Source organism: Primulina huaijiensis, chromosome 3, assembly GCF_012295235.1.
Source record: "Primulina huaijiensis isolate GDHJ02 chromosome 3, ASM1229523v2, whole genome shotgun sequence".
Taxonomy (NCBI): domain Eukaryota; kingdom Viridiplantae; phylum Streptophyta; class Magnoliopsida; order Lamiales; family Gesneriaceae; genus Primulina; species Primulina huaijiensis.
In genome coordinates, this window is record NC_133308.1 from 3,453,667 (window position 1) to 3,477,722 (window position 24,056).

General features: G+C 35.6%; 3 protein-coding genes across 4 annotated transcripts; 2 read left to right on the plus strand and 1 right to left on the minus strand.

Moving 5' to 3' along the window:
* Positions 1-1,500: 1,500 nt before the first annotated feature.
* Positions 1,501-9,692, minus strand: LOC140973125 (ABC transporter G family member 28-like). Its single transcript, XM_073435720.1, has 14 exons — positions 9,324-9,692; positions 9,159-9,235; positions 8,659-8,949; positions 8,342-8,405; positions 8,108-8,254; positions 7,873-7,907; positions 7,415-7,488; positions 6,232-7,124; positions 5,090-5,386; positions 3,786-4,268; positions 3,412-3,560; positions 2,510-2,799; positions 2,287-2,417; positions 1,501-1,839 (listed from the first exon to the last, which is right to left on the minus strand). Exons 1-14 carry the CDS (start codon positions 9,635-9,637, stop codon positions 1,683-1,685), a joined length of 3,402 nt encoding a protein of 1,133 aa, XP_073291821.1. The 5' UTR covers positions 9,638-9,692; the 3' UTR covers positions 1,501-1,682.
* A 1,021-nt stretch (positions 9,693-10,713) lies between these two features.
* Positions 10,714-14,621, plus strand: LOC140973126 (ruBisCO large subunit-binding protein subunit alpha-like). Its single transcript, XM_073435721.1, has 8 exons — positions 10,714-10,958; positions 11,048-11,237; positions 11,699-11,820; positions 11,987-12,194; positions 12,305-12,450; positions 12,539-12,845; positions 13,127-13,578; positions 14,024-14,621. The coding sequence occupies exons 1-8, from the start codon at positions 10,902-10,904 to the stop codon at positions 14,327-14,329; spliced, it is 1,788 nt and encodes a 595-aa protein (XP_073291822.1). The 5' UTR covers positions 10,714-10,901; the 3' UTR covers positions 14,330-14,621.
* Positions 14,622-18,049: 3,428 nt separating this feature from the next.
* On the plus strand, positions 18,050-23,526 carry LOC140973127 (P-loop NTPase domain-containing protein LPA1 homolog 2-like). Of its 2 annotated transcripts, XM_073435723.1 has the most exons (8): positions 18,050-18,390; positions 18,515-18,684; positions 19,551-19,876; positions 20,392-20,473; positions 21,015-21,425; positions 21,531-22,274; positions 22,466-22,573; positions 22,887-23,526. In XM_073435723.1, the coding sequence occupies exons 2-8, from the start codon at positions 18,526-18,528 to the stop codon at positions 23,250-23,252; spliced, it is 2,196 nt and encodes a 731-aa protein (XP_073291824.1). In that variant the 5' UTR covers positions 18,050-18,390; positions 18,515-18,525; the 3' UTR covers positions 23,253-23,526. The 2 variants fall into 2 exon arrangements, with proteins under 2 accessions (XP_073291824.1, XP_073291825.1); XM_073435724.1 differs by lacking the exon at positions 18,515-18,684.
* Positions 23,527-24,056: the final 530 nt, after the last annotated feature.

Here is a 24,056-nt window from a genome sequence, read left to right on the forward strand (position 1 = left end):
CAAATGAAAATAGATAATATTTATTTAACATCATATATCGAAAATTGACTAAATAACTTAAATGTTTATATTGAAATCACCTACATACGAATATTTTCTCTGAATCACATATATTTGTTGATACATAAGTAGTCTTAAAATACCTCTATTTTAAATGGGAAGAAGATGTTTTATGTGACCTTAATATTTTTTAATTATTTAATTTTTTTCAATGTCACTAATCTCCATTCGTCTTCCTATTATTACTTTAATGTTTNCATCTTCTTTAATGCATTAAATGCATTTTCACTCTTTTGCCGACATGATCCCTATGTTGTTGATTGTGAGTTTGGCCGGTGTGAGGATGTGGCTGGCGGAGAGCAGCTGTATGTATGTGACACAATCGAACGAACGGTATATTTGCTAGACTTTATAAGACAACACCCAGCGTCACATATCTTTCCATTATTTGACGTCATGATATTTCTGCAAAATTATTAAGAATCTCAAATTTTTTTTTAAAAAAAAATGTTTTATGTATACCTCAAAAACTATATCCATTTTTATGTTATGTTGGTATCTTGTAAGACGGTTTCACAGGTCTATATTCGTGAGACGAGTTAACCTGATTCATATCTATCATGAAAAGTAATATTTTTTATACAAAAATTAATATTCGTTCATTGGACCGGATCAGAGATTCATCTCATAAAATTAACCCGTAAGATAGTCAAAAGTTTATTTTTTCATTAAAAAATCTAAAATAAAAAATTCACGAATTTGCTCCCACTATAAATTTATCGATTTGATTTAAAATAAATAATCTTCGATTTAGGTATATTTTTAAATGATTTGATACATCACTAAATAATTTTTTTATAAACGATTTCATATAAATTAATTTAATTTAATTGATTTAAAATTAAATTTATATCAGTATATATTAAAAATTAACTTATAATTTATGCATGGAGCAACTTTTATTACTCGGCTCAACTTAATTAATAAATATTTATTAATACCAATTTACAAGAATTTTGCTTAAAATCTTTGTTTTTATGAAGTGGGAACCAGTAATCGCTATTTTTCGATGCACACTTCTTAAACTGTCAGGTTAACGTACGCAATTACCTTATAGGAATAATCAAATGATCATATTAGACAACCAAACTATATTGGAACTGGTGCATCTCCTGAAAATCAAATATAATTTTGCACAATTGCTTTTTTAAGTCGCTTCTTCGTTTGTTATATTGAGTCAAATTCAGTCGTGTGAATGTAAGAAGCCTAAACCCAACGTAAAATTGATTATATAGATTACATCTGTAGGAATTCAGACACGAAATTGTCAATTATTAGTGACGTGCGTGATGGGTGAATAAGGTGCGTACTTTTACAGTTTTACATTAACAATTACATATTGTGTGGTAAAATAAATATATAGTCAGTTCCACAATTAGTTTAATTAGAAAGAAATTATATAGTCAGATGTTAGAAGGTCGTATAATATGGGAGAATAAATCGATATATGGATAGGAGACGACAATGATGCGTGATATTAATCATATATAGAATCTGAGTATGATGTCCACGATCTTAATCGAAAGTGGTAACTATAACCTATGTTCTACCCTCCACAAAGTTACTGTAAGAAGAATCAAAATGCCTATTTTATAAGTAAATATATTAAACAGTACATGTAATTATTTTTTCTGGAAAGTGATTAGACAGAAAAAAGCTAGTCCTCGACTTACTATACCAGTTGCGATGAGGTATGCTAGAGAGGGATACCAGTCCTGTAGTTGATAACCTTTTACTTTTAATGAACCACATCTTTGAATCAGCCACACCCCAGAATACCTGCAAAATCAAGAAAAAGGTCTTGAACTCATTTGCATAACAGCAGATTACATATTTGCTTGAACTTTTGAAGCAAAATTGAATAGAAGCACTGAATTGTGAGTGACAAAAGACATTCTGATACTAAATAATGGCACGGAGGAAAAAAAATGGAAAAGTTGGGAATCGATTGACACAAATGAAGGAGCAACCCCCCCCATAAAAAATTGAAATTGTATACTTAGATCTGTCATAAACTATGATCTATGGAGCATTCTCCTAAACAAACTTCAGGGTCTGCCTCCCGGTGACTATGGTTGTAAGTTGTTTGGAACTTGGTGAGGAGGTTAATGCAAAAGATGTGGAAAGAAATGTGAACATGGTGGGTTTTTCGCAAGTGTGAACTTATCACTTACTCTATTGCTCTGAATGAAGAGTAGTTCTGTAAACTGCGGTGGGTTATCATACCGTTTAGCATTTGCTAATAGAAACGCTTCCAGAGCCCATTTAGTGTAGCAAAAATCTCCTAATCTCGTTACAAATGTATCTCCGTCTTGGTTAGCAATAAGAGACAAAACAACAGGAAGCAAAACTGACCACTGCATAAATGAAAAATAGTTTTGTAATATTATATCATATACACTAAGATATATTAGTGACAAATAGCATAACAAAAGTTCACGTTACGCACCAGTTGGGCTGGACCAGGTTCGAAGTAGATGGCAAGAATATACGCTATTCCAGTAACACAGTAAACGAGACTGATAAGCACGAAGTAATTATCAAAAATAGAAGACCTAGGATTGTTGAAGAAATAGAACATTGATAGATAAACTGCTGGTTTTACAATCGTGTTGAAATGATCTATCGTGTCCTTCGCTAAAAAGTAAGCCAAGCTGCTCATGCCAGAAGCACTTTCTCTCCAGTAGTGCAGCTTATCCAGAGAAAACGACCTCAAAGCGGAAATCTTGCACAAAAGGGCTAAACAATAGAAGAAAATAATGGAATGACAAGTTGTTGGAGGTGAGATTGTGTCATAACAGTTACTTATTCAGCGGCTAAAAATTGAACTGTAGTATAAAAAAAATACACAATGTTTTTTTTAGAGATGAAACAAGCATGGAATTGAAAATGTGATATGTGATTCAGATCAGCAACCAAGATAGAAGGCAAGCATATCTTTTCATTGGTTGTGATTGTAACCTCGAGCAGAGACACTGTAACGTAACATATCTTTTCCTTGGGTGTGATTGTAACTTTGTATAGCTTATACACGATTTTTATTACTATAACTTTGGAACAAAAACTATTCTAGAACCCGATATTAGCGGTAGAATAATTTCTGAATTCTTTTGTTTTATCTTATCGCAGGATCTTTTCATGTAACTTTGCATCAATAAGCAACAAGGAAAAATTAATACTGTAAATTAAAACTAATAGACACCTACAATGCTTCATCAGTATCCAGGAAGATGTACTAGTACAAAAGTGATTATAGGATCTTGGTTGAATAATAGACATGAAAATGTCTGGAACTTCAAACTGCACAATCCAAGGAATATAAAAGGTATTGATTTGGAGTTCAGAACTTACAGACTGCGATGACAGTGTATAGATATCCTGTTGAGCCGAAGGTTTCGTCACTCACTTTGGCAAGTGTTCCTAAGCATATACCAGCCAAGAGTAAAATCAAATAATCTACAGCTTGCATCCTAGCCTCTCGTAGTCGCTGCTTCCCTACTCTGAAAAAAAAAAAGAAAGAAAAATCTCTGTCAAAAGACGAAGCCTGCTGCCATTTACTAACACAAGTAATTACAGGTCGTGATCTGTGTGAGTTAAAAATATAGTGTTGATTCCTTTATGACATGAGCACCTCATAAGTAAATACTAAGTAAGCACAACACATGGAAAGTAACAGTTGTAAAAGACTATACAAAATTGAATAAAGAAATGCCAAAAAAAATCACCTTCCCACAAAGTATTTATATTGCTGAAAGACACCTGGAGTTTTTCGATTAGATAAATCCTTCAATTTATTGAAATTGAGTTGTAAATGGTCTTTCTTCTGTCCAACAGAATACTTGACGTCCTGCCAAAGGTCACCCGCAAAAGACTGATCGGGGCCAGCAGCAGCAGGATTTCCTCCGTGGGCTGAATCTCCAGTTACAGATGGCATTCCTGCAGAATCAAGCATGTCTGGTGGTACAGGGTAACCATTATGAAGCATCCATCTCAAAGGAAGCTCCTTATATTTTACACCTGAGCTAGCATTTAGTTTAACTATTCCCTCCAAGATGTCAATAAAGTAATCCGGAGGATTCAGTCTCTCAGGGACGTTAATCCCAATTCCAGCAAAGTACTCTACAACTTTCTTTGCTGATCCATGATACACTGTGAGGCCACCCTTGGCTAGAAGTATCAAATCATCAAACATCTTAAAGAGGGTGTAGCTGTAGAGCAGGGAATGGAAATGGCAAACACAAGAAATGTCAGAATGTTTGTGTTGGAACAAGAATTGAGGACATGGCAATATATCAGAAAATATGCGTATATGAAACCCACCACCTGGAACATTTTCAGGGTGGTACTCTCAAGAAAAATTTAGTGTTGGTATTGTCTATATACAGACGCATAACATTGGAATAATCCAAAATAAATTGTGTATTAACATATCATAAAAAATTCAGAAAAATAATGGGCAATACGCGCAAGACATTGGAAAGGTAGTTGAAATTTGTTAACAAAGGAAATTGCAGAAATTGGGACTTGACCAGGAGACAGGAAGTAAAAAACATTTGAGCTTGGGTAGCTTCTCTTATCCTTTCAAAAAAACACCCTACTAAACCAACCTACAAAAAAGAGAAAGATGATACTGTTTTTCAGTTAAAACAGTATCAAGAAAAACTGCAGCTAAAATAAAGATAGAGGAATCGAAATTTATACTAAACAGCAGTAAGAAGAAGCAAAAGGACCCACTTCAAATCAGGGGGATGGTGCCATATGAAAAGACCTCAACAGTAGTTAGTTTTTCTACTCTAATAACAAATCCATTTACAATTTCACGGAAAACTATACTTGCACATATACAGAAATAATTCCATTTCAACACATGATAAGAGTGCTTGAACAAAATGTACGTAACAAGCTATATATTTTCTCCGATAGCTGGTTTTCTTGAAGCCACACGAGGATGCATTGGTGCGAGCAAGAATATTTGAATAAGAATTGTAATGGAAGAATCAATGCCATTAGATGTATAACTCAGTGTTACCTTGGTTGGTGAACCACCATACATATATTTACACCTTCGAGAGCTTCACGGCGAAGGGCTCTGAGTAGTAGTTGAGAAGAAGAACTGTCCAAGCCAGATGTGGGCTCATCCAGGATTAAGAGAGAAGGCTCCATGACCATTTCCAAGCCAACATTTACTCGTTTCCTCTGGCCTCCAGAGATCCCTCTCTTTTCAACTGTTCCGACCAAGGAGTCTCTAACTGCCTGCAATCCCAACGACTCGATTACTCTTTCCACAACCAAGACTTTCTCTGGTTTCAAAAGATCAGCAGAGAGTCTAGAAAAAAAAGGAAGGAGGAAAAAAAAGAGCACTAACATCAGGACCCATCTGTATGAAACAGGCACAAGAATTTTTTAGGAAGCTACAAGAAAAATGTTGCAAGAGTAAGCAAATATTTTTTCAGCACATATTCGAGATACAAATATCAGGACTACTAAGACTTTGAGCTCTTTTACATTAAACATATGATGCATCTCTTTTGGAAGTTCACTCTGCAGTGATAAATCATGGCATGAAGGTTGTCAATGAGATCGAGAGGCATCAAAATTTATGGAACTTACTCACACATACAGACACAAGGAAAAATAAATGACCATACTCCAAACGATTATATCAAATTGAGCCAGAATTTTAAATGAGCAAGAACCAGCACAAATATAGTCCGGTAAACTAAGGAAGTATTGTTCCATAGAGTACAATATGCTTTGAACATAGAAAAAACTGCAATTTTTCAAAAAATATTTCATTTTGATTTCCTATCAGGAATTGGCAGTATGCATGTGAGACCATAAATTTCAAACATTTCATGTTTTCACTAAATATGTCATGCCTGGCATGATACAAGTACTGGAAATATAGCCTTCAATCCACCCAACAAAAAAGAAACTACAATTAAAACGTAAAAAGTTTTGTGGAATAATAATACCAACTGCATAAGAAAATGTCATAAAATATTTGAGAACATGCACATTGATGATGAAAACCCGAACATTAGTCACACTGCAGATGCGAGTGCTTCTCTAGTTGCTATATAAGAGGATCCATTCTAAAGTAGTATTTGATCAATAAAGTACCAATCCGTAACCAAATGTCAACTAACATAGTTATTTCATACTATCTACCTGCATCTAGCACTGAACCAGAGATTCTCCTCCACTGTCAAGTTTCCATGCACTATGTCATCTTGAGGAACATATCCAATAATCTTTTTGAATGATTGTATTGGTTCGTCTTTTCCATTGATAAGAATTGAACCAGTGATAATGCATCCAGTAGCTTTTCCTGTCAATGCTGAAAGAAAAGTTGTTTTCCCAGCACCTGATGGTCCCATGACGGCGGAAACATGGCCTGGTACTAGTTTTCCAGTCACAGACCTTAAAAGATGCTTCTTTTTACCTTTCAGAGTAAGAGTTAAATCTTGAAAGAAAACCTCAACAGGTGGTCTCCTGCTGATTTCAACATCTGATGCCATAGATATTACACCAGAGAAAGTCAAATTTTGATTCTGCTCCTGCATAGCTTTTTCCTTTTCAATTTGACCATATGCATACTTGAAAATTTGGCTGCGAGTATGCAGTTGTTTGGCGTTTGGCATTTGCTTTTTCAGATTCTTGTCACCGATCTCCATGTTGAAGCCATCATGACTATCAGGATCATCTTCAAGATCATGCAGCATTTTAGTGAGGTTGTTTTGTTTCTTTCCTTTCAGCTCAGATCCCCCGCCAGGCATGGGAGGCAATGCAGCATCAGATCCAGGTTTAGGCTGTCCAGGAATCTTTAGCGTTTCCTGCCTCACTGACTTTTTGCGCGAAAATGTTCTTGAAAGTTGTGATTGGAGCCCGGATGCCGTTTTTTTTGCAGTGTCTTTGGCTGATTTCCATCTTTCACGTGCCTGTACTGTTTCCCTAGCACTTCTTGCAGCAGCTTCTCTGGATTTCGCCTGCCTTTTTTCTCTAGTATTCAGAACTTGTCCCGAACAATTGTATATAATGAGAAGTACTAGAGTGATTCCACCCTATACCAACAAAGAAGAAAATACTTCAAGCATATTCCTAACTGGCATTTTCTTAGCCAAATACACAAAAATAGGTAATGTTTTCGAGTGATCACACAGTGGTGTGCTTTCTTAGAGTACTGAAACAGTTTGAGTCATACTTTGTTGTAATGAGCAAATTATTAAATGAAAAAAGAGCAAATTTGAAACCATTTGGCAGAATTAAAGGAACCCTTGCTTCGAAATTGCCACCCATGTCTCATCGGAAATATCACATACAATACCAAATAAATCAAGTGGCAGAAGCTTACAAAAAACATGAGACCGTAGGCAGTGATGTTTTGATTCGCTGTTTGAGGTTCACATGTCGCCAATTGATAGCACTCTGCATTTTAGCCCGCATGAATTATTGTTGTAATGCTCAAGACAAAACAAAACTATGGATCACGTAGAAAAACGAATTTGACGGCACAAGCAATCACCTCACGGTGTTAAGACACAACGAGACTATTAGATAGACAACAAGATCTTGAGAAATAGAGTAGAAGCAAAATTATCTTATTTTTTACTCACAGTTATTGTTATTATGGCCAACATATCATTAATTCTTGTGACTCTATTTACAACTCCAATAATAATTGCCATAGTGATTCTTTAAACATGAAATTTAGAAATTTTAGTCAATTGGGACGTGGTTTAATTAAATGAGGCAACAACCGAATACATAGTCTGAAGCATCACACTTCCAAAAGAGTACGATGGTACATACTTGTTTGCTCAGTAGATCCAGCCCTGCAGTAATGCCTGCAGAGCATTCAAAAATTGAAAAGAAGAATTTCAGCTTATAAGAAATTCTAAAAACATGAGAAATAAGCACGGGTGTGTGATAGAGAAATTGGAGATAAATTAGTGCTAGACATGCCCAAATCATGTAGGCACCAGGAAAAAAAACATATATCGTGTTGATGGATGTTTGCAACAAGATTTGAGATAGCAAGTAATACCCACGATTGCAGGCTATTTTTTGAGTGGTAGTGGGACAGTAAAATCCTGCTGAACAAAATATCTCCGTGCCGGTCGAAAAATCAGCCCAAATATCTGCCCCACCGCAGGTATGGTTTGGCTGCCCTGGAGGTAATTGATACCGATACCTTCAGATATAGATGAGAATTAAAACCTATTCAAATCTAATAATCATAACACTAAACAAATTTGTCACTGCAGAAAACGTGACTCACGGATCGCAGATACCAGTGGATTTGTTGAGGTTTGAGAGAGGGCAGTAAGATCCTAATGGGCATGCTTCGATGACAAGAAACAGTGACAAAATTAGTAAGTTTGTACTACAAGATGCATCAAAAAGCTTAGAAGAAAATGTTAAAATTAAACAAGCAAATAAACTAGTAAGAAATGCTGATTAAGGCCATATTTTGCAGCGTTTTACCAACAAAAATAACGAGAAGTAATGCCTTTTTCCAGGAAGCAGCAGTGCTGATGCACGTCACTAGAAGAACGATTTTGAAAATCAAGTATTGATAAATTTGCAGAAACTCACGTATCATGCATGTTAGGCCGTGAGGACAGAAGAAGCCTTCACAACAAGGCCGACAATCAAGAACTCTATAGGGTATGTACGTGGAGTTTTTGAGGTTAACTTGCTTATCTTTCCCCACGCTGCATGCCCATCCTGGTTCGCAACCGGAAACCCATGAGGACAAGTTACAATTCTTGTTTGGTTTTAGGTAGTTACTACTCTTTGCCTCGCTGCTTTCTTCTGCAATCTGCATCAGACTAGCACCATAAAACTTTACTTCTGCTGCCGTGCACAAACGGGGCAATACGTCTCCTGTCGTGAAGCAGGGGTATCAATCAAATTGAAAAAACATTAGATAACCACAGCTCAGAAGCTAAGAGGTAGATAATATACTAGGATAATTGAATCCAACTGCCTAAAGCAATATAATTTCCCCAGCTACTTTGATTACAGCCTATCAAGTACTAAATATGACCATAAAAGCTTAAACATTGTGGTCATTCAAACTTCAAATACACTACCATTGGTGATTTTGAGACAATCTGACAAGAACTCCGTATTCTTCGAAAAGTTGAACGCCGCGTCCCACTCAGCATCCCTACAACGAAGATCGGCACACAAAAAATGTTCACACCGTATAAACAAACATGTTACTAGAAATTGAGTAGTCGGCCGGTGTAACTTACACATCGCTTATGCAAAAACCGAGATGGTCGACAATATCATCGTTGAAAATGGCGGTGAAATTGCTAAAACGGCTGTATATAACCTGTGTCAGGATTTGCACCGCTGCCGGATTGTTGGCGGTGACGTCGGAGTCACCGTCCTCGTCCCCATCGCCATCCGTACCAGTATCATCTTCCGCACTACTGTTGCTATTACCTTCGTTTCCGGTCCCGCTTTCGCTTTCACTGTCGGACGCTGCATGGCTCGCCGAGATTAACGCCCCTAACACAAGAATCAACAATATCAACGTCACCGATCTCATTGCAATCTTCATGTCATACTGATTTCTTCAGGAATTCTTGGAAAACAAACAGTGTAACGAGGATTTTTTTTTCCCTTGTACAACATGAGATGGGAAAAGAAAGAAAGTGAGGATTTGTTTGTCGGAAGAAGAAATGGCGGGGAGATTATTTAGGGGGATGGATGGGTTCAAACCGTTGGATCAAGTTCTAATTTTGCGGCATATTAGGAGATAAATCAATCAAGGCGTTGCTTTTTGCATGATAAGCTAATATATATATATATATATACACTAGAAAAGTGCACGTGCGTGAACAACTAAATTGCTGGAAATATAAGTACGAAATTTTGATAATATTTAAATGAATTAAAATATTGCTAATAACATTTATTAATTACAACAAACCAAACCACAAAATCAAAAATCATGACCATAGACGGTATATGAATCGGAGAAGCTATCTAATCCACATAACATACTTTTCAATATACTTCTTGGTTGATTTTGATAACTCTACAACTCTTTATCGTAGTTTGTTATAATATACATATAACCATTTTGATATACTCAGCAAGTATATGATCGTCTTAAACATCTATTATGTTATTTAAAATCTTANAATAATATTTTAGATATTTGTTTAACAAAATGAAAATTTGAAATGACCAAACTCAGATAAGCCAAAATCTTAGCTCTGTGTGTCCTATATTCAGTTTCTATTGTAGTAAACTCTCTCTCGTCTATCTACATATGATATGTATAATCTTCTAGGAGTATCCGAGTTCTTAATATTTATTATGTATTAATTAATCTGTTCCTGTATGTTGTTGTTACTGTTTATTAAAGATAAGACTCACTTCAGTAAAAGAATCAATTTTTTTGATTGCCAACAAGCTCTTCATGTAAAGATGAAATTGGTGAGTTGGGATTGCTTTGGACAAATTTTTGTGGATTAATCTATCTATTTATATCAATTTGGAATAATGGGCCACTTTCAAATGGATGTATATTAAGGTTACAAGTTTTGAAAGAGACTCTGAAGCACAAAATACTAAACCCCGAAATTAAAGTTAGCATGTGTATTTGCATAGTTGCCTTTCCAAGCTTAACGAGCATTGAGTGTGAGTGGCCCAAACAATATTTGCACTACGTGGAAACTTCTCGAAGTCGCTGGCTTTCTGTAAGCCCTAGTTGCGATTGTTCGCTCTCAACCAACACACTAGGCCACCTTCTTTCCTTATCCACAGCTTGAGCACCAAAATCCCACCTAAACCTGTTTTACATTCTCCCCAGAAAAATGGCTTCCGCTAATGCCATATCTACCGCCTCGCTCCTCCCTTGTCCGTCTAAACAGGTAGCTTTTCTTGGGTTTGTGTTAGATTTTTCTTTCCTTACTCGTTTTTGTGTTTTTTATGCATTTAAGTTTCTGGGTTTCTGTTATAGGGTGGATTGAAGAGCCGGAAAGTGAGCCAATTACAGCAGGGGCAGAAGTTCGGGAAAAATCAGACCAAGAATCGGTTTGTGGTCAGGGCCAGTGCTAAGGAAATTGCGTTTGATCAGAAAGCAAGGGCTGCTATGCAGTGTGGTATTGATAAGCTTGCTGATGCCGTTGGTCTTACTCTTGGACCCAGGGGTAATTTTTGTATTAAAAAAAACAGCTTAATCTGTGCAATTAAATTGAATTTGTAGCAGTTGAATGTAAATTTAATCGGAATTATTTATGAGCAGCTGCTGACTGTTGTTTTGTTTTCATGTGCGTCTCGGGCAGATGGTTTTAAAGGATGTATGGAAAATCATGTCTTTTGATAAGTATATGGTTGATCTATGTTGTCTTGATACGGTTGATAATTAATGGTTTTCATTCTCAATCTGTATACCAGTTGTTCGGCGAGCGAGTACTCTAGGTTAGCTAATAATCTTGTATTTTGGCATGCGATACATTTATATTGTGCTTTAATAAAGAGGGATGAATTACTATGGATGTTTTAGAGATTCCTATGGCTAGAAATTTATAGTTGTTGTAGATTGATATTGTTTATGGACCAGTCCATCTATTTTATGCATCTTTTTTTTTGTCTGTCCAATGTAACACAGGAAGAAATGTTGTACTGGATGAATACGGGACACCAAAGGTGGTCAATGATGGAGTGACAATTGCTCGAGCCATCGAATTGCCTGATGCCATGGAAAATGCTGGCGCTGCTTTGATTAGGGAGGTATGTTTTTTCCAGTGTTTTCTCTCCAGCACATGAATATGATGGAATTTTTGCTTTTTGTGAATTTAATAGTGATTGTGAATACTCATGAATATGTTTGCTGTAAGTTTCCCCTCGTATCATTTTCGATTAATCTTGGTGTTGAAGCTTTATATTGTGTTTGAAGGTTGCTAGCAAGACCAATGATTCTGCTGGTGATGGGACAACTACAGCATCCATCCTTGCTCGTGAAATTATCAAACTTGGCCTTCTAAGTGTTACCTCCGGGGCAAATCCAGTTTCATTGAAGAAAGGCATCGATAAAACTGTGCAGGGTTTGGTTGATGAGCTTGAGAAAAAATCCAGGCCCATTAAAGGTCGTGATGATATCAAAGGTACTAACCTCTCTATGGATAACTTCTGTGATTTAGTGTTTCTAATTTTTTTAAATGGTGACAGACCCATAGCTTTTAATATCGAAAATTTCACTGCGTGAATATCGCAGCCATTGCCACTATCTCTGCTGGAAATGATGATACCATTGGGATAATGATTGCTGATGCTGTTGACAAGGTTGGACCAGATGGTGTCTTATCCATCGAGTCATCATCTTCCTTTGAGACCACAGTTGACGTAGAAGAAGGAATGGAGGTCAGTTTGCATAAAAAAGATTTTCCTGTTCTTTGCATCTTCTCGTATGCTCACCTTTTTATAATGCATTATTATTTGTTGTTTACAGATTGATCGAGGATACATCTCGCCACAATTTGTCACCAACACAGAGAAGCTGCTTGTTGAATTTGAGAATGCGAGGATATTAGTCACGGACCAGAAGATTTCTTCCATCAAGGATATCATTCCGTTGCTTGAGAAGACTACTCAGTTACGAGCTCCTTTGCTTATCATTGCTGAAGATGTCACTGGAGAAGCTTTGGCAACTCTTGTTGTAAACAAGCTTCGGGGTATTCTGAATGTTGCTGCCATCAAAGCTCCGAGTTTTGGAGAAAGAAGAAAAGCACTTCTTCAAGATATCGCCATCTTGACGGGTAAAGACAATTTTTCGGAAAAACTCTTGCATGATAATTCTTACATATAATACATATCTGCTAACAAGAAATACCCAACCCTCAATAATCTTGGCGAGGAGTGAAAGGAAGTAGGTTTATTGGGCAATTTTTTGGGGAAATGAATTAGAGCATCTATTAATTACGAAAAAGTTACACTACTTTTTATCAATGCATTACTTTGTTTTCTATCCCGGCTTTTGATAGTTTATACAGTTGTGACAAGATCTACAATTATTGCTTTTGTATATTTCAATTTTCAGGGGCTGAATATCAAGCTACCGATTTGGCCTTGTTTGTGGAAAACACTGATGTGGATCAGTTGGGTATAGCAAGAAAGATAACTATTAGCAAAGACTCAACCACCATCATTGCAGATGCTGCATCTAAAGATGAGCTACAGGCTAGGATTGCGCAGCTTAAAAAGGAACTGTCCGAGACCGAGTCAGTTTATGATTCTGAGAAACTTGCTGAAAGAATTGCAAAATTATCTGGTGGGGTTGCCGTGATCAAGGTTGGTGCCGCAACAGAGACTGAGCTCGAGGACCGCAAGCTTCGTATCGAGGATGCAAAAAATGCAACTTTTGCTGCTATTGAAGAAGGCATTGTGCCCGGTGGCGGTGCTGCATTAGTGCACCTCTCAACTGTTGTTCCAACCATCAAGGAGAAGATTGAAGATGCGGATGAAAGATTGGGTGCCGATATAATTCAGAAGGTATGAAGTGTTTTGATCTTCCATTTAGCTTGCTACGACCAATTATTAGTTTATTGGGTTATGTTTCTCTTTTCCTTGACCAAAAGGATAAATAGTTCTACTATGATAGGATGACCCGAGAGACAATAATGGATGGACTGAAATGAAGTTGATTCGTGCTAGCAATCGAAAAATATAGCCTAGAATCAGATTGACTGTATTAAAACACAATATGTTTTTATCATGATACAGTTATCTAGAAAATTTCCTGTCACCTGTTGTAAGAAATGCTATCGATTATGTGAAGGGTGGTGTTTGTTTTCTAAATTGAGAGAAATTAATAGAGTCTTAGACTTCTGAGCAGTATTAAATCGTGGGTATATGCCTATATGGACACCAGTAAACCGTCAATTTGCTGTCTTTAAATGTGAGTTTTGATTTTGATGATGATATCTTATGATTGCAGGCCCTAGTTGCACCAGCATGTTTGATCGCCCAAAATGCTGGGGTCGAAGGTGAAGTGGTCGTTGAGAAATTGAAGTCTAGCGAGTGGGAGTTTGGTTACAATGCAATGACTGATACGTACGAGAACTTGGTAGAAGCTGGAGTTATTGACCCTGCTAAGGTAACACGATGTGCACTGCAAAATGCTGCCTCAGTCGCTGGAATGGTGCTTACCACGCAAGCCATAGTTGTGGAGAAACCTAAGCCAAAGACGCCTCTAGCTGCTGCTGGTGGCGGCCCACCAGGTATGGGCAGCTACTCAGTGTGATCAAAGCATCGTTTAGCTTTTCTTGTAGGAATTTTGGGCATCCACCATCTGGTCCAATGGTTCTCGGACGGAGCAAGTAGGAAACGAGGTGGGTTTTTTTCTCTCTAGTTAATCTGTTTGGTGAATCCTAGGAACTGTTTCTTGATGAGAAATCCGAATTGAAGCCGTAACATCATAAAATTCTCTTATTTCTCTCGGATGGATGTATCCATTTATCTACTTCACCCTATATTATCAAGTAGCCTGGTGTTAGGCTTGAATTAAAACTTGTATGCATTCGGAGCTTTCGTTTCATTTTCTACAATTTCATTATCGAAAGCATGAAGTTAAATAATGTTTCTCGTTTTTATTTAATAAAATCTGTAGTTTAAGAATGATTGAGATATTTGAACTAAATATTGTAGAAATCCTCAAAATGAAAGTGAGGAAATGTTAAATTAATTAACTTTTTTTTTTAAAAAAAAAAAAGGGAATCTGAATCCGCGTGCCGGCTGGGACATGCGACTGGAATGGGATGGCTAGTGTTCACATTCCATGTCAATTTTTATAAATTATATATATTTCTATGCATCTCTCTTTCATTCGGAATCTTAAACCATCTCTCTTTTTTTATTTTCCCGAAAAATCTTAGATTATATTTGGATTATATTGATTTTAAATATGAATATTTCATATGTATTTTTGTTATTAGAGAGGTACAAATATAAAATTAGAATATATCTATTGTATGTTTATGTAATATTTCATATTAATTATGATACATTTCAAGGTAACTCAATAATGGTGTTATTTGAAATTTGTTCTATTTTGTTTAACTAATATATAAGTAAGTAAAATATGAATTTAAGGTTTGATATATTTTTTCATTTTTAGCAATAAAACTATAATCGAAATCCATAAATTTCAAATATATCTTTCGAAGTGAAACCTTGGGTAATTTTGGATTGAACGATCCAGATTTGTTAGGGAATTTCAAATCAAATTATTTGAAATGAATGGAATTTCAAATGACTACGCTAGATAAAAAATTTGAAATTGATTCAATAAAATATATTTGGATAACACAAAAATTTTTAAATCCGTTCATTCTATTTTTAAGCCAAATAGACACATGTTGCATTTGGATGGATGTATTTGAAGTTAGAGATTTCAAATCTATATAAAAATAATAATAATAAAAAATCCACTAGTTTGCATTTGGATGGTTGAGTGAATTTAAAATTAAATATTTCAAATTCATAATAACAAATTAATTTGTTTGTTTAACAAAATTCACTTGACAATGAAATTCAAATCTCAACTAACTATTTTTTGAGTTATTGAGATGTATTCCAAATTCATCCCAATACGGTTTCAAATCGTCTCTCCACCTATCTCGTCGGATCCAAAACATCTTATACAAACAAAGCTTTAGTTTTTTTTAGTAAATCTATTTAACAATATTAATTTCAAACAATTATTTGAGTTATTGTCGGGAGTTTTAAATACATCTCAACACGAAGTCATTTTGAATCTTACCTCTAATACTTAATCAAATTAATATTTTTTCATCCAAACAAAATCATAATATATTTGAGATGTGATTTTGATATCAAATTCATTAAAATAATAATAATTTGTTCCAAATGCAACCTTACGCAATTTGAACGCTCTTGTACAGTTGTACATATTGTTCAAACCAGCGTGTGTAAATTTTCCCACCAATTAATTGCCTTTACTCCCTTATTCCAAATAATAAACAAGAAAAATGACCCTTTCTAAAGTCTTGATATTCACACCAAACCAAATAATCGATTATTACGTCCACGTGTAACAATGATGATTTATTATTATTATTTTAATTTTTAATTTATCAACAAAAAAGTTTATAATTAATCAGAACGGTGCAATGAATGAAACCTTGGATCTCTCCGATTTGAGAAGAGATAGGTCCAATCAGAGTGTGTATCGTAAGTTCAATGGTTTAATTATTATATTATATTATATTAATATTATATAAATAAAAATAAATAAAAATATAACTTCATCGCATTAACAAGTCTCCGGTTTGGATGAAAACAAAAAAAATAAAAGAGTAGGTGTTTTGTGAGACTATCTCACGAATCTTTATCTGTGAGACATGTCAATTCTACCGATATTCACAATAAAAAATAATATGCTTAGCATAAAAAATAATACTTTTTTCATGGATGATCTAAATAAGAGATCCGTCTCACAAAATAAGACCCGTGAGACCGTCTCACACAAGTTTTTTTTGCCAAAATAAAAAACACTCTTTCAAAATGGAATTTAATATTTCTCCGAAAATAAATTGAAAAGTTAAATTAAAAGTTACCATAGGTCCAATCCCATATTCAGTGGAGTAGGTCTCTTGTGAGACGGTTTCACAAATCTTTATCTGTGAGACGGGTCAACCTTACTGATATTCACAATAAAAAGTAATACTCTTAGCATAAAAAGTAATATTTTTTCATGAATGACTCAAATAAGAGATCTGTCTCATAAAATACACCGTGAGATCGCCTCAAACAAGTTTTTGTCTGATCAGTGGATCTTTTTACCTCTACAGCTAGCTCCTCAAATTCATGAAACACAACAAATTTTATGAGATAATCTCCCGAGATTTCTTATTTAGGTCATTTTTGAAAAAAAATATTAGTTTTTATATCAAAACTATTATTTATTATTATAAATATGAACATGATTGATATATCTCACAAATAAAATATTACAAGACGGGCTCACAAAATACTTAATTATCATCGTAGAGAGTCTCTTTCCATTGCTATATTCCTTCACTGTGAATTTTGTTTGGACAGAATTCAGGGAGAACTTATTATTTTGTAAAAATATTTAATAATAAATAAACTAAAATTTTGACCATATCAAATGCAGGTTTTTGGTAATTATTTAAATTATACGCATTTCTCTATTTATATATTTTTTTCCCTCCCGTGATGCGTTTGTGAACAAATCCTTCGTTTTAAGTTTGCATTTTATAATAAATTGGTTAGTAATTTATTATAAGCAAAAACTTATATGAGACGGTCTAATGGGTCGTATTTTGTGAGACAAATCTTTTATTTGGGTCATCCATGAAAAAATATTATTTTTTATGCTAAGAGTATTATTTTTTATTATATCCGTCTCACAGATAAAAATTCGTGAGATTATCTCACAATAAACATACTCTTTATTATATCATTATTTTTTTTAGAAAAGCAAGTAATTTATTTTACCAAGAAAGATGTGAAAAGTTAATATAATAATTAGGATGAGTTCTTATATTGGAGATCTAATTATATCAATTTAAAAGAAGTTAAAATAATATTAATTGTGAGGAAAATGTGAAATTATAATAAATAAAGTAATCCAAAAAATATTTGAAATGTTATGAAAAAGTAAAAATTTACGATAAAAAGTAAAAATATCAAACTCTTAAAATTATCACACTACACACTTTATAATATTTTTCTCACAATTCAATTGTGAAATTCTTCACAAATGGTGATGCTATTTATATAATTTCTTTGGTAATAATCCAAAAAATAAATTACACCCATCATCACACACAAATTTCTAATTTTTACGACTCTTATTTTCAACTTTCAAATATTCAATATTCAATATACATATTTTAAATATTAATTTTCAAAATGAAAAACTATATAAGAAACAAAGATTGACTTTATATTTTGGGATTTTGTGTCCTACAAAAAAGCAAGAGGTCCTATGTTAATCTAAAATTACAATATGTGCCACTCTCCTCATCCTTTCTACAAATAACTATTCCCAGGTCCCAGCGAGCGATTTCCGTGTATAAATCTGACCCGAATCGGTGAATTCATGTGCTGCCCCGGCTGCTATACAGGCAGCTGGTGTTTGACCCTGTTGAACGAAGAAGGTGGTATTCACCGAAGCAAATGCCGTTGAAAATGGACAGATCCATCCGAGAACTGCAGCGTTTTGCCTCTGCTTTGCTCCCTAGTCTCGTTTTTAGTGCTTTCTCTCCAACTGTCGCTTGAAACCCTAGCCGGAGTATCTGGATTTACCTTCTTAAGGTTTAGATCCGTTACTTTTACGAACATGCATTGTTGTGTATGGTGTCTTTTCGTTGATTTTGAATTTGAGCGGTGTTTTAATTTTGGGGGTGTATTGAGCTCTGTTTGCATGCGGATTGAATAGGTTCGGGGGGAATGGCGGTGGCGGAGGGGGTCACGAAGCTGCTGTACGTTGTAGTGGTGGACGATGATGCGGTCGTCGGGAAGAAGGATTTGCCGTCGTTTCGATACACGCGTTCTGTTCTACAGAGCTCTCTGCAGCTCATGGGTTGCAAGGCTCGGCATGCTTTTAAGGTTCTTCTTTTATTATTATTTTATTTTAGAAGTTATTTTAACTTTCCTTTTCTAAGTTTGCTGGACCTGTGTTATGCATGTGTGCTTTTGGACACATGCATGACTTTTAAGATGTAAAGTGTGAACCGCGTGTGCGAGTGTTGTCTTTCACCCTTTGTGCGTATGACGATCGATTGGAAATTATGGTGAAAAGAAAAATATGGATTTTCAGATATAGCAATTAGGGGCAGAACTCAGGTATTTTTGCCTGTTAGTTTATCTAATGTTATATTCTTAACACCCTCGATATGCAATTTACTGAGTCTTTAGTTTGTGGTTCCGAGAACGGGCGTGCTCTTTTATCATTGTATTTTAGGTTCATAAATTCCTGTTGTGGTTTTTGTCAATTGTAGTATATTTCATCAGAATAGCTCATGATACGGTTCTTAAAGTAGTGAAACAATGATTTACATCTGGGCTTATGCTGTTCGATGTGTTGTTTTAAAATATTCAAGAATGATCCACGTGTCACGGGAATCTAAATTGTGTTTTTACCATTCTCGTGAAAGTACATAATCGTCAGATCTCTTACCATTTTGATCAGTTGAAATCTTTATTGGATTATTTATTTGTAGCAGTTGGTGTTTCAGTAATTTGATTCAAACTTGCAATAAGTTGCTTTATTTTTCTAAACAAACGTGTAAGATATATTAGATTCAGGACATCTTGAATTTGCTAGCAGAATTTCATGTTTTTTCTCTAGAAATGATCCCATGTATTTATGTAGTGCAGTCCAAACATGGATATCTTGGCGTTCTTGCGCCTATCCCTTGCCTAATTTCTTGAGCTTTTTTTGTTTGTAACTCTGGCCTTCCTAATTTGTTCAGGTTAGTCAAAGGGTATTTGAAACGATGAGGCAGGAAGGGTCGGCTGATAAGTTGGCTTCAGCTTTTGTCGATGTATCCCTCGAGGATGCTAAAATACATCCTCATATGGAGACAGGATGTAGGGCTCATGCCTGCTTGGATAAGGCAAACTCTGATCAGTTAGCTCTAGAGGAAGATAAGGGCAAAGGGGAACCATTTGAACTGTACAAAAGGCGCACCACTGTGGTTGTTAGAAGAAATTTTTTCCTAGATGTTGTTGGTGGAGCTCTTTCTGAGTACAAGTATGTGGGGCTGAATCAAAGGGCTGATTTAATATTAGCTTGCAGGTACTGTTACCATTTTATGCCCATCTTAAACTAAATATGATATTTTAGGTTCAATTTGAAATGAGACGACTATTTGTAAAGAAAGTCTTTGTATCCTTGCTGGCAAAGATAATTGGTCTAGCATATTTTGTATTTTAATAAATAATAATAGTGCTTCTGAGATTCATCATATCAGCTTAAGAATTTTATGTGTCTGCATGTACTTTCACAATTCACAACATTTTTTGATGTGATATCTTCGCATTGAAAATTTACAACTGTTCTTCATTTAGATTTTTAGTGGCTTACTTTATTAGCCAAGTCCGAGCCATGAAATATTAACGTGCTTATGGGTGTAAAATTCACTTATTAAAATTGCGGTGAGATATTATGGTTGCTGGCTGATGTGCCTATTAACACGATGTTACAATAAAGTATTAAATTTTGAATGTGCTCTATTATTTTGTTTTGTTTTGTTTTTTTTACTTTTAAAGGTTCTTGTTATGTTTTATTCTGAGTGTTTGTGCTAATTTCAGAATTCGAGAAAGGAAGGAATCTGTGACGGTGTTACTGTGTGGTACTAGTGGCTGTGGAAAATCTACTTTATCTGCCTTACTGGTATGTCTCTTGTTGCCTTGAGTTTGGTTTCTGGTTTAGTTTCTTTTATTTTGTTTTCTTTTCATTTTTAGCGTCTGAGCTTCCGCAAGTTTTTTAACTTTTACAGTGTCACAGACTCACAGTTGTATGAATGTTGAGTCAAGTCAATAAATCAATGTCTTTTTACAAGTTTTGTTAATCTTTTGTGACTCACTCTCTCTCATCAAATTGGATGTTTAGAAAATATTTTCATGAATATTCAGTATAATATGATGTGAGATAAGCACATACGTGCTTTTTATGGCCGTACAGGAACTTTCTGTTTTACCTCAGCTGTAATGTGAGTTGTGAAAATGTGACAAGTGAGTTTGAAGTGTTGAGAAAATAATGGTTCTTGCTTTTGTCTCCAAGCCTACCTATGACAGTTCTAACTTATTTATATTTTATGACCTTAATCAAGTTATAATGCACTAATTTCTTTACCATATATGGATGGTTGCTCTACCGATACAAAGGTATGTGTGCTCTTTTTAACTTGTTAAGTTATACACTATTCTTTCAGGGAAGCAGGTTGGGAATTACGACTGTTATATCTACTGATTCGATTCGGCATATGATGCGGAGCTTTGTTGATGAGAAGCAAAATCCACTACTGTGGGCCTCAACCTATCATGCTGGGGAACATTTAGATCCAGTAGCTGTTGCAGAAGCGAAGGCCAAAAAGAAAGCAAAGAAATCAGCTGGCATTTCAGCTGCCTCGGTTGGCAAGGATGACGCCTCTAGTATTCTAACTGGAAAATCCGAAGGAAATATTTCCAGTAGGGATGTTATCAGTCAGAAGCAGATGGCAATTGATGGATTCAAGGCACAGAGTGAGATGGTGATTGATAGCCTTGATCGATTGATTACTGCATGGGAAGAACGGAAAGAATCTGTAGTGGTGGAGGGTGTTCACTTAAGTCTCAATTTTGTGGTAATGTTTTTTACTATGCATTAGTTCTAGAAAATTTGTGCAGAGACATGCCATGTCTTTTATATCAGAGGCCAGATGTGATTACGATTGAACTTTGCCTTGCAGATGGGGCTCATGAAGAAACACCCTTCAGTTATACCCTTTATGATTTATATTTCAAATGAAGAGAAGCACCTTGAAAGATTTGCTGTTCGCGCAAAGTACATGACACTAGATCCTGCAAAAAACAAGTATGTTAAGTATATACGAAATATCAGAACAATCCAAGATTATCTATGTAATCGGGCAGATAAACATTTGGTGCCAAAAATAAACAACACTAATGTAGATAAAAGTGTAGCAGCCATTCATGCGACAGTTTTCAGCAGCCTAAGAAGGCGGGAAGCAGGAGAGCAGCTTTATGATCCAATCACAAACACAGTAATTGTTGTTGATGAGGAGTACAGGAGTCAGTGTATTGCCAATTCCTTGAGTTCTAAAGGAATGTTTCAGCTGATCCAAAGGCAAGGTTCTAGTAGGCATTTGATGGTACTTTTGAATGATGATGGTTCTGTGGCAAAGGCATGGCCAGTTGACATGATAGATGACAATGGCAAGCCCATTATTGGTTGCTCCACTGGGAATGGAATTGGAACACATGTGTATGGGCCGCTGCAGATTGGAAAAGCAGAACCAGTCAACCTTCAGTTTGGTCACTTTGGTATTAGTGCTTGGCCAAGTGATACTGGGGGCACAAGTCATGCAAGCAGCATAGATGAATCAAGAGGTGAGCTGACTGACAATGGCAGTAGATACTATTCATCCTGTTGCAGCTCACCAATGATGTTGTCTGATGGGCCTGCCAAGGAAGTAAGTTATAACATCACCAACTACAAAGTGAACTTAAACCGTGAAGTTGGCTAATAATGTGAAATTTTGAGCATAGTTTTCAAACATAAATATGCTTCCAATAGGTTGGGGCATGGAAGTTTCAACCTATGATACCTGCCTGGTTCTAATCGTGCTCTTTTTTTCCTTTTTTCCCTTTGTCCTTTTCACAGCTCAAGGAAGAATTGTCCGTTGATGGTAGTGAGGAAGATCTTGAGGAACCACCTGAAGCAGACAGTGATGAAGATTTAAGTGATGAGCAGAAACAGCTCCAAGAAGAGGTAGGAATATGTAGTCGGAAAATTTTCACTTTACACACTACATTCAACAGATCCTCCGCGTGAATTTTGTGATACACTGTGACAAGGTAATGGCAAGTTATACGGTAGTGTTTGCAACCTAAAAAAAAGAGAACATTTCCATATATAAGCTTCATAATTTATGTTATAAGTTTATAACTAGTCTGATAACTCTTGTACTTGTTTTTGCAATTTGGATGTAGTTGATTTCATTGGTTTCATTGTTTTTGTGTCGATGTGTTTTCCATTTTGTTTGTTGTAAAAAAGGTTTCTCATTGCTTGTTATTTATCTCAGTTGGAAGGGTCTGTGGATGAGGGATCAACGAAATCAGATGAGGAGTATGATGATCTTGCTATGCAGGACATTCCAGAAAGTGGTTACGCCTCAGATGACGACGAGGAATTTGTCAGTAAAATGGATTTACACAAAGTGGTGTCCTCTGCTTTAGGAGACCAAACAAACGAAAATGGCTTTGATGACCTCTTCGAGACGAAAACTGAAGCCCTATCAGAGTCACTAAAGCATGCGACTTTCACGTCTCCTTTCAGAGATAATACCGAGAAGAGAATACCACCACCTTCCGTGGGCCATAGATTTAGGAAACGGTCACTGAGCATCCCTTCATTTTGGAAGCGTGGTGCTTCAAGTACAACCCACTAATGAAGCATTTCGAAGGTAGTGGTGTGGTTTTCTTGGGTTTACCTTTACTTTGACTTTAACTCGACTTTTCTTCCTCCCGTTTCATGTATTGTTAAGACATTGTCAGTAGACATAGCTAATTTGTTTCCGGAGTTGGGTGTTTTGTTACTGTTTAGCATTGAGGACTGAGGAGGTCGGACTGTTGAATTAGAGATTTCATAGGCATATGTATTTTCTTTTTTTGTAGGATGTCAATATTGTGTGTACTTTTTGTCGCAGATTTAGATTTTTTTAAAAAAAGTATTTGGTTACTTCTCCTTGTCTAAATAAAAAAATGTTCAGAATCTCATGCTCGCGTATTAAAAATGTCGGCAATATGAACATTAAATGGACGAGTCAACAAAGGTTAGACATTTTTGACTCAGATAGAAAGGAACGTGTTTTATACGCGGTAGGATGCGTTCAGACGGAACGCGTTTTTAACGCGTTTTCACACTGACATGAAGTTCTATAAATAGAGCTCCATTCTTTCATTCTGAAATCATTTCTTTTTCTAGTTTTCTCTCATCTAATAGCATTTGAGTGCTTAGTTCTATAATATTTGTGAGGTGTTTGTTCTCCTGTATTAAGAGAGTGTGTGTTCTCTTTGGAAACACAGTGAGTGAGTTGTACACCACAAAATATTATAGTGGAAATTCTTTTTATCTTGCCCGTGGTTTTTACCCAATAAGTTTTAGGGGTTTTCCACGTAAATCTCGGTATCCAGTTTATTCTTTATTTTCGGGTTTTATTATCTCGAATTAGCGCAAATGGGACCAACAAAAA